Here is a 12,971-nt window from a genome sequence, read left to right as displayed (position 1 = left end):
TAGGAGTGGTCACCTATATACACTGCAGGGGCAGATAGTATACAGTGTTATGTAGGAGTGGTCACCTATATACACTGCAGGGATAGATAATATAGAGCTTTATGTAGGAGTGGTCACCTATATACACTGCAGGGGCAGATAGTATACAGTGTTATGTAGGAGTGGTCACCTATATACACTGCAGGGATAGATAATATACAGTGTTATGTATGAGTGGTCAGCTATATACACTGCAGGGGCAGATAGTACAGCGCTTTATGTATGAGTGGTCACCTATATACACTGCAGGGGCAGATGGTATACAGCTTTATGTAGGAGTGGTCACCTATATACACTGCAGGGGCAGATAGTATACAGTGTTATGTAGGAGTGGTCACCTATATACACTGCAGGGGCAGATGGTATACAGTGTTATGTAGGAGTGGTCACCTATATACACTGCAGGGGCAGATAGTATACAGTGTTATGTAGGAGTGGTCACCTATATACACTGCAGGGGCAGATAGTATACAGCTTTATGTAGGAGTGGTCACCTATATACCCTGCAGGGGCAGATAGTATACAGTGTTATGTAGGAGTGGTCACCTATATACACTGCAGGGGCAGATAGTATACAGTGTTATGTAGGAGTGGTCACCTATATACACTGCAGGGGCAGATAGTATACAGCTTTATGTAGGAGTGGTCACCTATATACACTGCAGGGGCAGATAGTATAGAGCTTTATGTATGAGTGGTCACCTCTATACACTGCAGGGGCAGATAGTATACAGCTTTATGTAGGAGTGGTCACCTATATACACTGCAGGGGCAGATAGTATACAGTGTTATGTAGGAGTGGTCACCTATATACACTGCAGGGGCAGATAGTATACAGCTTTATGTAGGAGTGGTCACCTATATACACTGCAGGGGCAGATGGTATACAGCTTTATGTAGGAGTGGTCACCTATATACACTGCAGGGGCAGATAGTATACAGTGTTATGTAGGAGTGGTCACCTATATACACTGCAGGGATAGATAATATAGAGCTTTATGTAGGAGTGGTCACCTATATACACTGCAGGGGCCGAATATCTGAGCTGGAAGCAGTGCATTCTGGGTCTAACAGGGCCAAGACCGGATATATAGTACTCGGGGTATAATCGACGTCTCCGACAGGGTAAACCAGCTGTAACCCATCCAAGCCCGGTCATCTGCCTGCAGCACAGCACGCCCCTTATGGAGCGGGGCGGACATCCGGCATAAGATGACTAGTAGCCCGCCCCGTACCTGAGCTGTCAGACCCCTCTCTTCGTCCTCATGGCCGTTCAGGACCCTCCGCAGCTTATCCATGCCTCCCTCTGCACGACACCACGCTCCACCAGTGACAAACCGTACAGCTGGCCACCTTCACGTCCTGTCACGTGATGACAACAGCATGTGACTCGCTTGACGGCAATCTCAGCCTGGTGTACGGAACTGCGACGTGCATGGCCCCTCCCCCCAGAGCGTGTACGGAAGCCTGCAGGTTCAACCTATTTAGCCACTTAATTTACAGGACGAAATGTGCAGCGTGCGTTCACGGAGATACCATGACAACGCTGCGACAGTGTGGCCCCTCCTGGGACCCAGGGGAGCTGTACACGGGGGTCTGCTGGGAAGGTTCTGTCGCGATTCCTAGTCATGATCGTGATCCTAAATGCCTGTGCGCACACATGTCAGCCATGGTGTCATAGCAGCATGTCCGCGCCTGCTAGCCAGTGCTATTACATGCAGGTACTGGGCCCCAGTCACTCTCTGCTCTGTGGCGGCAGCTGAGGCATAATGCCACCTATCCAGCAGCTAAGGACCTGCTCTCCGCCATCACGTGACTCATGCGGCCCCCATACACTCTAGGTCGGGGGCACAACCTTACACATGAAAATAAGCAGCTCTATGATATATCTTATCAGAGACATTGCTGCTTTCTCCGCCAGGACCGATCACTTATTGGTCTCCATTCATAGTTAAAATCTGTGTTCAGTGAAGAATTGTACATAACTGAGCTGGAGATGACAGTTGGTGCTTCTAAGATTCTATGTACAGGGGAGAGGGAGGATGATGATGGCCTCTGCCTCTAGCTCCCCTCACCTCTACATATCTTATCGGTAGTAACTGACATTGTCTCATTTATGGGAAAGTCTTGCTTCATTGAATCCAGATGTCCCCAAGAATTGAGAATTTTGAAAATGAAATATCAGTCCTGTCGGAGACAGAAGCGAGTTTCTCTGATAAAGATATACTACAAAGTTTTTTATAGTGCTGTTTATGTATTAAAACAAATGAATACAGGTTACAATTTAAGCTGCTTTGAGTTGTACTACTATGACGTAGATACATGGTGTCTAAATAATGAAATTCTCATATACTCATGTGTAGAATTGCTCATTATATTCCATAGCTGTTGCAGGTCAGGTCCTATTCTATAAAGACACATTCAGCACACACACCGCTCACATATCAGACACATGCAGCACACACACCGCTCACATATCACAAATGCAGCACACACACCGCTCACATATCAGACACATGCAGCACACACACCGTTCACATCAGACACAGCACACACACCGCTCACGTATCACACATGCAGCACACACACCGCTCACATATCACACATGCAGCACACACACCGCTCACATATCAGACGCATGCAGCACACACACCGATCACATATCAGACACATGCAGCACACACACTGCTCACATATCAGACACATGCAGCACACACACTGCTCACATATCAGACACATGCAGCACACACACCGCTCACATATCAGACACATGCAGCACACACACCGCTCACATATCAGACACATACAGCACACACACCGCTCACATATCAGACACATGCAGCACACACACCGCTCACATATCAGACACATGCAGCACACACACCGCTCACATATCAAACACATGCAGCACACACACCGCTCACATATCAGACACATACACCGCTCACATATCAGACACATTCAGCACACACACCGCTCACATATCAGACTCATGCAGCACACACACCGCTCACATATCAGACACATACAGCACACACACCGCTCACATATCAGACCCATGCAGCACACACACCGCTCACATCAGACACATGCAGCACACACACCGCTCACATATCAGACACATACAGCACACACACCGCTCACATATCAGACACATTCAGCACACACACCGCTTACATATCACACATGCAGCACACACACCGCTCACATATCAGACACATGCAGCACACACACCGTTCACATATCAGACACATACAGCACACACACTGCTCACATATCAGACGCATGCAGCACACACACCGATCACATATCAGACGCATGCAGCACACACACCGCTCACATATCAGACACATGCAGCACACACCGCTCACATATCAGACACATACAGCACACACACCGCTCACATATCAAACACAGGCAGCACACACACCGTTCACATATCAGACACATGCAGCACACACACCGCTCACATATCAGACACATGCAGCACACACACCGCTCACATATCAGACACATGCAGCACACACACCGCTCACGTATCAGACACATACAGCACATACACCGCTCACGTATCAGACACATGCAGCACACACACCGCTCACGTATCAGACACATGCAGCACACACACCGCTCACGTATCAGACACATGCAGCACACACACCGCTCACGTATCAGACACATGCAGCACACACACCGCTCACGTATCAGACACATGCAGCACACACACCGTTCACATATCAGACACATGCAGCACACACACCGCTCACATATCAGACACATGCAGCACACACACCGCTCACATATCAGACACATGCAGCACACACACCGCTCACATATCAGACACATGCAGCACACACACCGCTCACATATCAGACACACACAGCACACACACCGCTCACATATCACACACAGGCAGCACACACACCGCTCACATATCAGACACATGCAGCACACACACCGCTCACATGTCAGACACATGCAGCACACACACCGCTCACATATCAGACACATGCAGCACACACACCGCTCACATATCAGACATATGCAGCACACACACCGCTCACATATCAGACACATGCAGCACACACCGCTCATATCAGACACATGCAGCACACACACCGCTCACATATCAGACACATTCAGCACACACACCGCTCACATATCAGACACATGCATCACACACACCGCTCACATATCAGACACATACAGCACACACACCGCTCACATATCAGACACATGCATCACACACACCGCTCACATATCAGACACATGCAGCACACACACCGCTCACATATCAGACATATGCAGCACACACACCGTTCACATATCAGACACATGCAGCACACACACCGCTCACATATCAGACACATGCAGCACACACACCGCTCACATATCAGACACATGCAGCACACACACCGCTCACATATCAGACACACGCAGCACACACACCGCTCACATATCAGACACACACAGCACACACACCGCTCACATATCACACACAGGCAGCACACACACCGCTCACATGTCAGACACATGCAGCACACACACCGCTCACATATCAGACACATGCAGCACACACACCGCTCACATATCAGACATATGCAGCACACACACCGCTCACATATCAGACACATGCAGCACACACCGCTCATATCAGACACATGCAGCACACACACCGCTCACATATCAGACACATTCAGCACACACACCGCTCACATATCAGACACATACAGCACACACACCGCTCACATATCAGACACATGCATCACACACACCGCTCACATATCAGACACATGCAGCACACACACCGCTCACATATCAGACATATGCAGCACACACACCGCTCACATATCAGACACATGCTGCACACACACCGCTCACATATCAGACACATACAGCACACACACCGCTCACATATCAGACACATGCAGCACACACACCGCTCACGTATCAGACACATACAGCACATACACCGCTCACGTATCAGACACATACAGCACATACACCGCTCACGTATCAGACACATGCAGCACACACACCGCTCACGTATCAGACACATGCAGCACACACACCGCTCATGTATCAGACACATGCAGCACACACACCGCTCACGTATCAGACACATGCAGCACACACACCGCTCACGTATCAGACACATGCAGCACACACACCGCTCACATATCAGACACATGCAGCACACACACCGTTCACATATCAGACACATGCAGCACACACACCGCTCACATATCAGACACATGCAGCACACACACCGCTCACATATCAGACACATGCAGCACACACACCGCTCACATATCAGACACATGCAGCACACACACCGCTCACATATCAGACACACACAGCACACACACCGCTCACATATCACACACAGGCAGCACACACACCGCTCACATATCAGACACATGCAGCACACACACCGCTCACATGTCAGACACATGCAGCACACACACCGCTCACATATCAGACACATGCAGCACACACACCGCTCACATATCAGACATATGCAGCACACACACCGCTCACATATCAGACACATGCAGCACACACACCGCTCACATATCAGACACAGGCAGCACACACACCGCTCACATATCAGACACATACACCGCTCACATATCAGACACATACAGCACACACACCGCTCACATATCAGACACAGCACACCATACCTCCCAACCGTCCCGATTTCAGCGGGACAGTCCCGCTTTGGCACCGGGGTCCCGCTGTCCCGCTTCGGGCATTTAAAATCCCGAATTTGCGGCCGCCGGTGAAGCCCCGCCCACTTCCGGGACGTAGAGACGATTAGGACTAGTCCCGCACTCCGGGCGGGGTCAGTGACGTAAGCGGCCGGCATGATCACACTCTGCAGCCTTTGTTTAGTAAATCTGGGCCAGGAGATCGGGGAAGGAGGGACCAGCTGCGTGCGCGGCGCCGACTCCAGCCTGGTGTCTCCCCCACCACGCACCGCAACGCGCATGCGCGGGAATCTGTGGTACCCGATGCTGAGGCGCAGAGTCTGGTCCTTGTGTCACTCGGAGGCGGCAGCGGCGTGTGAGGGGGAGGGAGGCGGTCATCATTACCAGCACACACCGGCATGCATTGTGTATGGCGGATAAGGGGCGGCAGGGAGAAGCCTGCAAACCAGATAGTGCAGTGTGTCCATGCACCTCTCCATCCACAGGTAGCACTGTAACACCTCTAACAGTGCCAGCCAGCACCCTCCTAGTGCCAACCTGGCTGTGGGTGTGTGTGTGTGATGGCTGGGTGTGTGTGTGATGGCTGGGTGTGTGTGTGATGGCTGGGTGTGTGTGTGTGTGATGGCTGGGTGTGTGTGTGTGATGGCTGGGTGTGTGTGTGTGATGGCTGGGTGTGTGTGTGTGATGGCTGCGTGTGTGTGTGTGATGGCTGCGTGTGTGTGTGTGTGTGATGGCTGCGTGTGTATGTGTGATGACTGCGTGTGTGTGTGTGATGACTGCGTGTGTGTGTGATGGGTGTGTGTGTGAAGGCTGCGTATGTGATGCATTTGTGTCAAAGCTGCATGTGTTTGTGAGCTGCGTTTGTGATGCTGCGTGTGTATGTGTGATACTGTGTGTGTGATGCTGCATGTGTGTGAGCTGCGTGCGTGTGTGAGCTGTGTGTGTGCTGCGTGTGTGTGGGCCGTGTGTGTGAGCTGTGTGCGTGTGCATGTGTGTGAGCGTGTGTGTGTGAGCTGCGTGCCTGTATGTCATTATACAGTATGGAGAACTGTGGCCATTATACAGTATGGAGCATCATGTGCGGTCATTATACAGTATGCAGCATCATGTGCGGTCATTATACAGTATGGAGCATCATGTGTGGTCATTATACAGTATGAAGCATCATGTGCACCCAGCATACAGTATGGAGCATCATGTGTGGTCATCATACAGTATGGAGCATCATGTGCGGTCATTATACAGTATGGAGCGTCATGTGCGGCCATTATACGGTATGGAGCATCATGTGCGGTCATTATACAGTATGGAGCGTCATGTGTGGCCATTATACAGTATGGGGCATCATGTGCAGTCATTATACAATATGGAGCATCATGTGCAGCCAGTATACAGTATGCAGCATCATGTGCGGTCAATATACAATACGGAGCATCATGTGCGGTCATTATACAGTATGGAGCATCATGTGTGGCCATTATACAGTATGGAGCGTCATGTGTGGCCATTATACAGTATGGGGCATCATGTGTGGTCATTATACGGTCTGGAGCATCATGTGCAGTCATTATACAGTATGGAGCATCATGTGCGGCCATTATACGGTATGGGGCATCATGTGCGGTCATTATACAGTATGGAGCATCATGTGCGGTCATTATACAGTATGGAGCATCATGTGCGGTCATTATACAGTATGGAGCGTCATGTGCGGCCATTATACAGTATGGAGCGTCATGTGTGGCCATTATACAGTATGGAGCGTCATGTGTGGCCATTATACAGTATGGAGCGTCATGTGTGGCCATTATACAGTATGGAGCGTCATGTGCGGTCATTATACAGTATGGAGCACTGTGTGGCCATATTTTTTTGTTTATAACTATTGTATATGAAACAGTGTGATCAGCAGTGCTAAATGGGTGTAGTTGGGACGTGGATATGGGTGTGACTAATTATGAATGGGTGTGGTCAGAGGCGTGGCCTAAAATTTGCCGCGGCGCGCTTCGCGCGCCGCTAACTTTGTCCCTCTTTCCCATCTTCAAAAGTTGGGAGGTATGCAGCACACACACCGCTCACATATCAGACACATACAGCACACACACCGCTCACATATCAGACACATGCAGCACACACACCGCTCACATATCAGACACATACAGCACACACACCGCTCACATATCAGACACATGCAGCACATACACCGCTCATATATCAGACACACATGCAGCACACCAACTGTTTACATATCAGACACATGTAGAGCACACACACCGCTCACATGTTAAACACATCATTTATATCGGAGCTATTTAAAAAAAATGAAATTTAATTTACAGAGTCTGAAGAGGTAAGGGGAGAACACTTCTACCTCCGTAGCTGTTGCAGTTGTGTTTTATAATGAGCTGCAAATGGCCCATAAACAGCTCTTGCACAGGGGTTCTCTTATGTCTGTGTCCACTCCTGGTTTTAATAATGAGGCCAAATAATTTTTATATTGTTGATTTTTTCCCCTTACCTTTCCTTACAAAAACTCATTTTTCAAATCTGAAATGTGTCACTTTATGTGGTAATAACTCTGGAAAGCTTTTTTCAATCCCAGTGATTCTGAGGCTGTTTTTCGTGACACATTTCATTTTCGTTATTTTTTACATTGGAAATTTGCTGAAAATGTGGAAATATTAGGTATTTTCAAACTTTGAATTTTTATGCCCTTATAACAAATAGTCAAATTACACATAATAATTATTGAACAACATTTCCCATATGTCTGGTTTACATCAGCATTATTTTTGAAATTCTATTTTATTTTATAAGGATGTCAGAAGGGGTAAAGGCAGCAAGTTTAAATTTTTTCAATAAAATCCACATAATCTATATTTTTTACAAACATATTAAGTTTTGAAGTGACTTTGAGGGGCCTATACGTCACCCCTCCCCTCCCATTGAGATACCAGTTTAAAAACTGCACCTCTTGACGTTATCAAAACACCATTCAGGATGTTTGATAACCCTTCAGGTGCTTCATAGGGATTAATGCAAAAGAAGAATGTAAAAAAAAAATAATTACATTTTTTCAACGGAAATTTCAACGGAATCCTGTTTTCACCTTCCTGACCAGGCCAATTTTTTCAGTTCTGACCACTGTAACTTTAGGAGGTCATAACTCTGGAACGTTTTAATGGATTCCACTGATTCTGAGATTTGTTTTGTGACATATTGTACTTCACAATAATGGTAAAATTTCTTTGATATGAATTGTGTTTATTTGTGAAAAAATCAAAAATTTGGTGAAAATTTTGCAATTTTCAAACTTTAAATTTTTATACCCTTAAATCAACATGTCTACTCTACATCAGCACAATTTTTGAAACATATTTTTTTTGTTGGGAAGTTATAATGGTTAAAATTTGACCAGCGATTTCTCATTTTTACAACAAAAATGACAAAACCATTTGAAGTGACTTTGGGGGGCCTATGACAGAAAATACCCCAAAGTGACACCATTCTAAAAACTGCACCCCTCAGGATACTCAAAACCACATTCAAGAAGTTAATTAACCCCTCAGGTGCTTCACAGAAGTTAATGGAATGTGGAAGTAAAAAATAAACGTAACTTTTTTTTCACAAAAAATTTCTTTTAGATCCAATTTTTTATTATTTTCATAAGGGTAACTGGAGAAATTGCACCACACAATTTGTTGTGCAATTTCTCCTGAATATGCCGTATGTTTGGACACACAACAGGGCTCGGAAGGGAAGGAGCGGCATTTGACTTTTTGAATATAACATTTGCTGGAAAAATTTGTAGACGCCATGTCGCATTTGGAGAGCCCCTGATGTGCCTAAACAGTGGAAAGCCCCCACAAGTGATACAATTTTGGAAATTAGACCCCTCAGGGAATTTATCTAGATGTGTATTGAGCACCTTGAAACCTCAGGTACTTCACAGAAGTTTATAACGTTGAGCCATGAAAATAAAAAAAAATCCAATTTTTCCCACAAAAATGTTTTTTAGCCCCAAATTTTGGATTTTCACAAGGAATAGGAAAAAATTTACCCCAAAATTTGTTCTGCAATTTCTCTGAGTTCACCGATACCCCATATGTGGTGAAAAACTACTTTTGAGGCACAGTGCAAAGCTCAGAAGGGAAGTGCAGTGCAGAGTTTGCTGCACTGGTTTGAGGGTGCTATGTCACATTGGAAAAGCCCATGAGGTGCCAGAACAGCGGAATCCCCATAAGTGACCCTATTTTACAAAGTAAACCTCTCAATAAATTCATCTAGGGGTGCGTTGATCATATTGACACCACAGGTGTATTTTAGAATTTTATACCATTGGGCAGTGAAGAAAAAATAAATTACATTTTTAACCACCAAAATTGTGTGTTCGCCTCAAATGTTACATTTTCATACTGGGAACCCGGTAACAATGGCACCAAAATTTGTCCCACAATTCCTGCTGAATGTAGAAATACACCATATGTGGCTGTACAGTACTGCTCAACCATACAGAGAGACTCGGGAGGGACGGAGAGCTATTTTCCTCTTGGAGCGCTGATTTTCCTAAAATAGTTTGCGGACTCCATATACAGAGCCCCAAGGTGTTAGAAAAGCAGAATCCCCCCTCAAGTGACCCAATTTTGGAAATTATACCCCTTTGCGAATTTATCTACAGATGTAGTGACAATTTTGACTCCATGAGGGTTTTCCAGAAACAAGCAGTTGTGGATGTTGCTGAGTGGAAATTGCAAACTACCGTTGTACTGACCAGCACCTTGCAGTCACCAGTACATTATGCCCAGCTCATGCTTCTGGAGAAACGCACCCAGAAATTAGGCCGGCTCTCATCACTACAGAAATGCCAAACATGTGGGCTCTATATGTGGTTTAGGCCCACTGGGGCTCAGAAGGGAGGGGGGCATTTGGATTTGGGAGCGCAGAATTTGATGAATTTCCTTTGAGGGGTGAGGAGCCATATTGCTTTTCCAGAGCCTTTGTACTACCAGTAACGTTGAAACCCCCTATATTTCAGTTAACAGATGATAGACCTGAGTGGAGACTTGCTTTTTTTTAGATTGTGTTGACGCTTTTATTGGGAACATGTTACATAATGTTTGAGATCACATTTATCTGGTGCTCTACACTGAGCACTTTGTGGCATCCATCTAAATCACCGAGTGACGTGATTCAGATGAAACACTTAAGGGAACCATTCACTGTAATGAGGCAGCAGAGTGACTCTGGACTCCGTCTGGCCTCTGTTAAGCATTGTCCTTTTCAGAAGTGCACAAAACTGTGGCCGACGGCACTTTTATGCACACCTAAAAAGACAAACACCGCCGAATCACAGGTCCTGCGGCATCCACAGTGCCTCCATCTGCTTCATAGGGAATCTTCTGCCATGGTTCAGTCTGAATCACGTATTGCAGAGATTTACACGAAAACCCCGGTGTAAGCGCTCAGCGCAGAGTGCAGAATAACCGAGCCTCATTGCGATCTTTGGATGGCAGAATGAAAAAAATCAATAGTATGTGAAGAATTAGTTTTATTTATTTTTTACGCCGTGCCTCGTGTGGTATAAGCGATTAAATGACTCTATTCCTCAGGTTGGTGCAATTACAGCGATATCAGATTTATATTGGGTTTTTATGTTTGGCTGCTGTCACACACTAAAAGATGCCTTTTATTGCAAAAACTAGGTTTTACATCCCCATATTTTGAGAGCTATAATTTTTTTCATATTTTAGCCCACGGAGTCATGTGATGGCTTGTTTTTTGCGGCATAAGTTGACATTTTTATTGGTATAATTTACGCGCACATGTTATTTTTTGATCGCTTTCTATTCTGATGTTTGTGAGGCAGAATGAACAAAAAACAGCAATTTAGGAATAGTTTTTTTTTATACCATTCCATGTGTGGTAAAATTGATAAGGCAGCTTTATTCTTCGGGTCAGTACGATTACAGCCATACCCCATTTACGGTATATTTTTTATGTTTTGGTGCTTTTACACAATAACAACTATGTAATAAAAAAAATATGTTTTTGGATTGCTTTATTCTGAGAGCTATACATTTTTTATTTTCGAACTGATGGATCTGTATGGTGACTTGTTTGTTGCGGGATTAGATGACGTTTTCAGTGTACCATTTTTATTTACAATCGTCTTTTTGATCGCATTTTATTGCACATTTTGTTTAGTGGTATGATGATCAAGCATTGTTTTTTGCCTCGCATTTTTTTTTTTACAGTGTTCACTGAAAGGGTTACAGATGCCGCGATAACAAATATGTGTACTTTTTTTTTTTTTTTTTACATAAATGTATTTATTGGAAAAATATTTGTTTCTTTTTCTCGTTCTTTATTTGGGGATTTTTTTAAAATATTTTTAACTTTTTAATATTTTTAAAAAAATTTTTTAATTGTCCCAGGATTGGACATCACTGTACAGTATCACATCGCTTTGTTCTGATGGGAGCACTCAGGGAGCCCCCTCCTTGTGTGCGGTCTCCTCGATGTTGCTGTTACTATTGACAGCGGCATCAGAGGGGATAAACGCCTGCGATAAGTGCTAGCACCGATCATGGGCGTTGCTGCAGGGTGTCTACTTTCGCACAGAGCTGACACTCGCACTTGTTTTCCGCGGCGCTCAGCGTGAGGCAGTGTGATCGCGACGCCATACACATATTGCTGTTTGCTGGAACACAGTTTCTGCAGACCAGTATATGTATGGCGCATGTACCCAAAAACTTGTTAGGCAATTTTACTGGACAGTATATAAAAATTATAAAATTCTTCTCCAGAGAGGGGACATTATCATGCTCACATTGAACATATGGGATTAATTATACCTGGGGAAATGAGAAAGAGCTGACACTTCAACCTCGATTGAAGTAATACCGCCTGTGGTTAACAGGTAATTACCACAGGGGATTTGATGAGAACTAGCCAAGAATAGGATTGGTATGTATTCTGGGGCGGAGAAGTACATAGACTTCCTCTGTTCAAAGGAATTGTCTCAGAAGCTCTGGAGCCATTTGTCATTGATGAATTTTGGAGTTTGCAGCTATCCAATACTTATCAGAGATATATTTTTGGCCTGTAACAAAGGGACAAACATATCGCATTCACTCACATCATCATAGGGCCAGCTAAGACCTCCAACTTAATATTGGGAAGATGGATGACGTTATCCATGCCATGTTTGATCTTTAT

General features: G+C 45.4%; 1 protein-coding gene across 1 annotated transcript in view; it reads right to left on the bottom strand.

Moving 5' to 3' along the window:
* The window catches only part of SFT2D1 (SFT2 domain containing 1), a 44,381-nt gene extending 42,951 nt beyond the window's left edge, over positions 1 to 1,430 (bottom strand). Inside the window, exon 1 of the mRNA XM_077289146.1 lies at positions 1,275 to 1,430. Coding sequence (XP_077145261.1) covers positions 1,275 to 1,337 — 63 coding nt within the window. The 5' untranslated portion in view covers positions 1,338 to 1,430. The remainder of the gene's footprint in view (positions 1 to 1,274) is intronic.
* Between the last annotated feature and the right edge of the window lie 11,541 nt (positions 1,431 to 12,971).

Source organism: Ranitomeya variabilis, chromosome 2, assembly GCF_051348905.1.
Source record: "Ranitomeya variabilis isolate aRanVar5 chromosome 2, aRanVar5.hap1, whole genome shotgun sequence".
Classification (NCBI taxonomy): domain Eukaryota; kingdom Metazoa; phylum Chordata; class Amphibia; order Anura; family Dendrobatidae; genus Ranitomeya; species Ranitomeya variabilis.
This window is presented reverse-complemented; position numbering and strand designations above follow the sequence as displayed.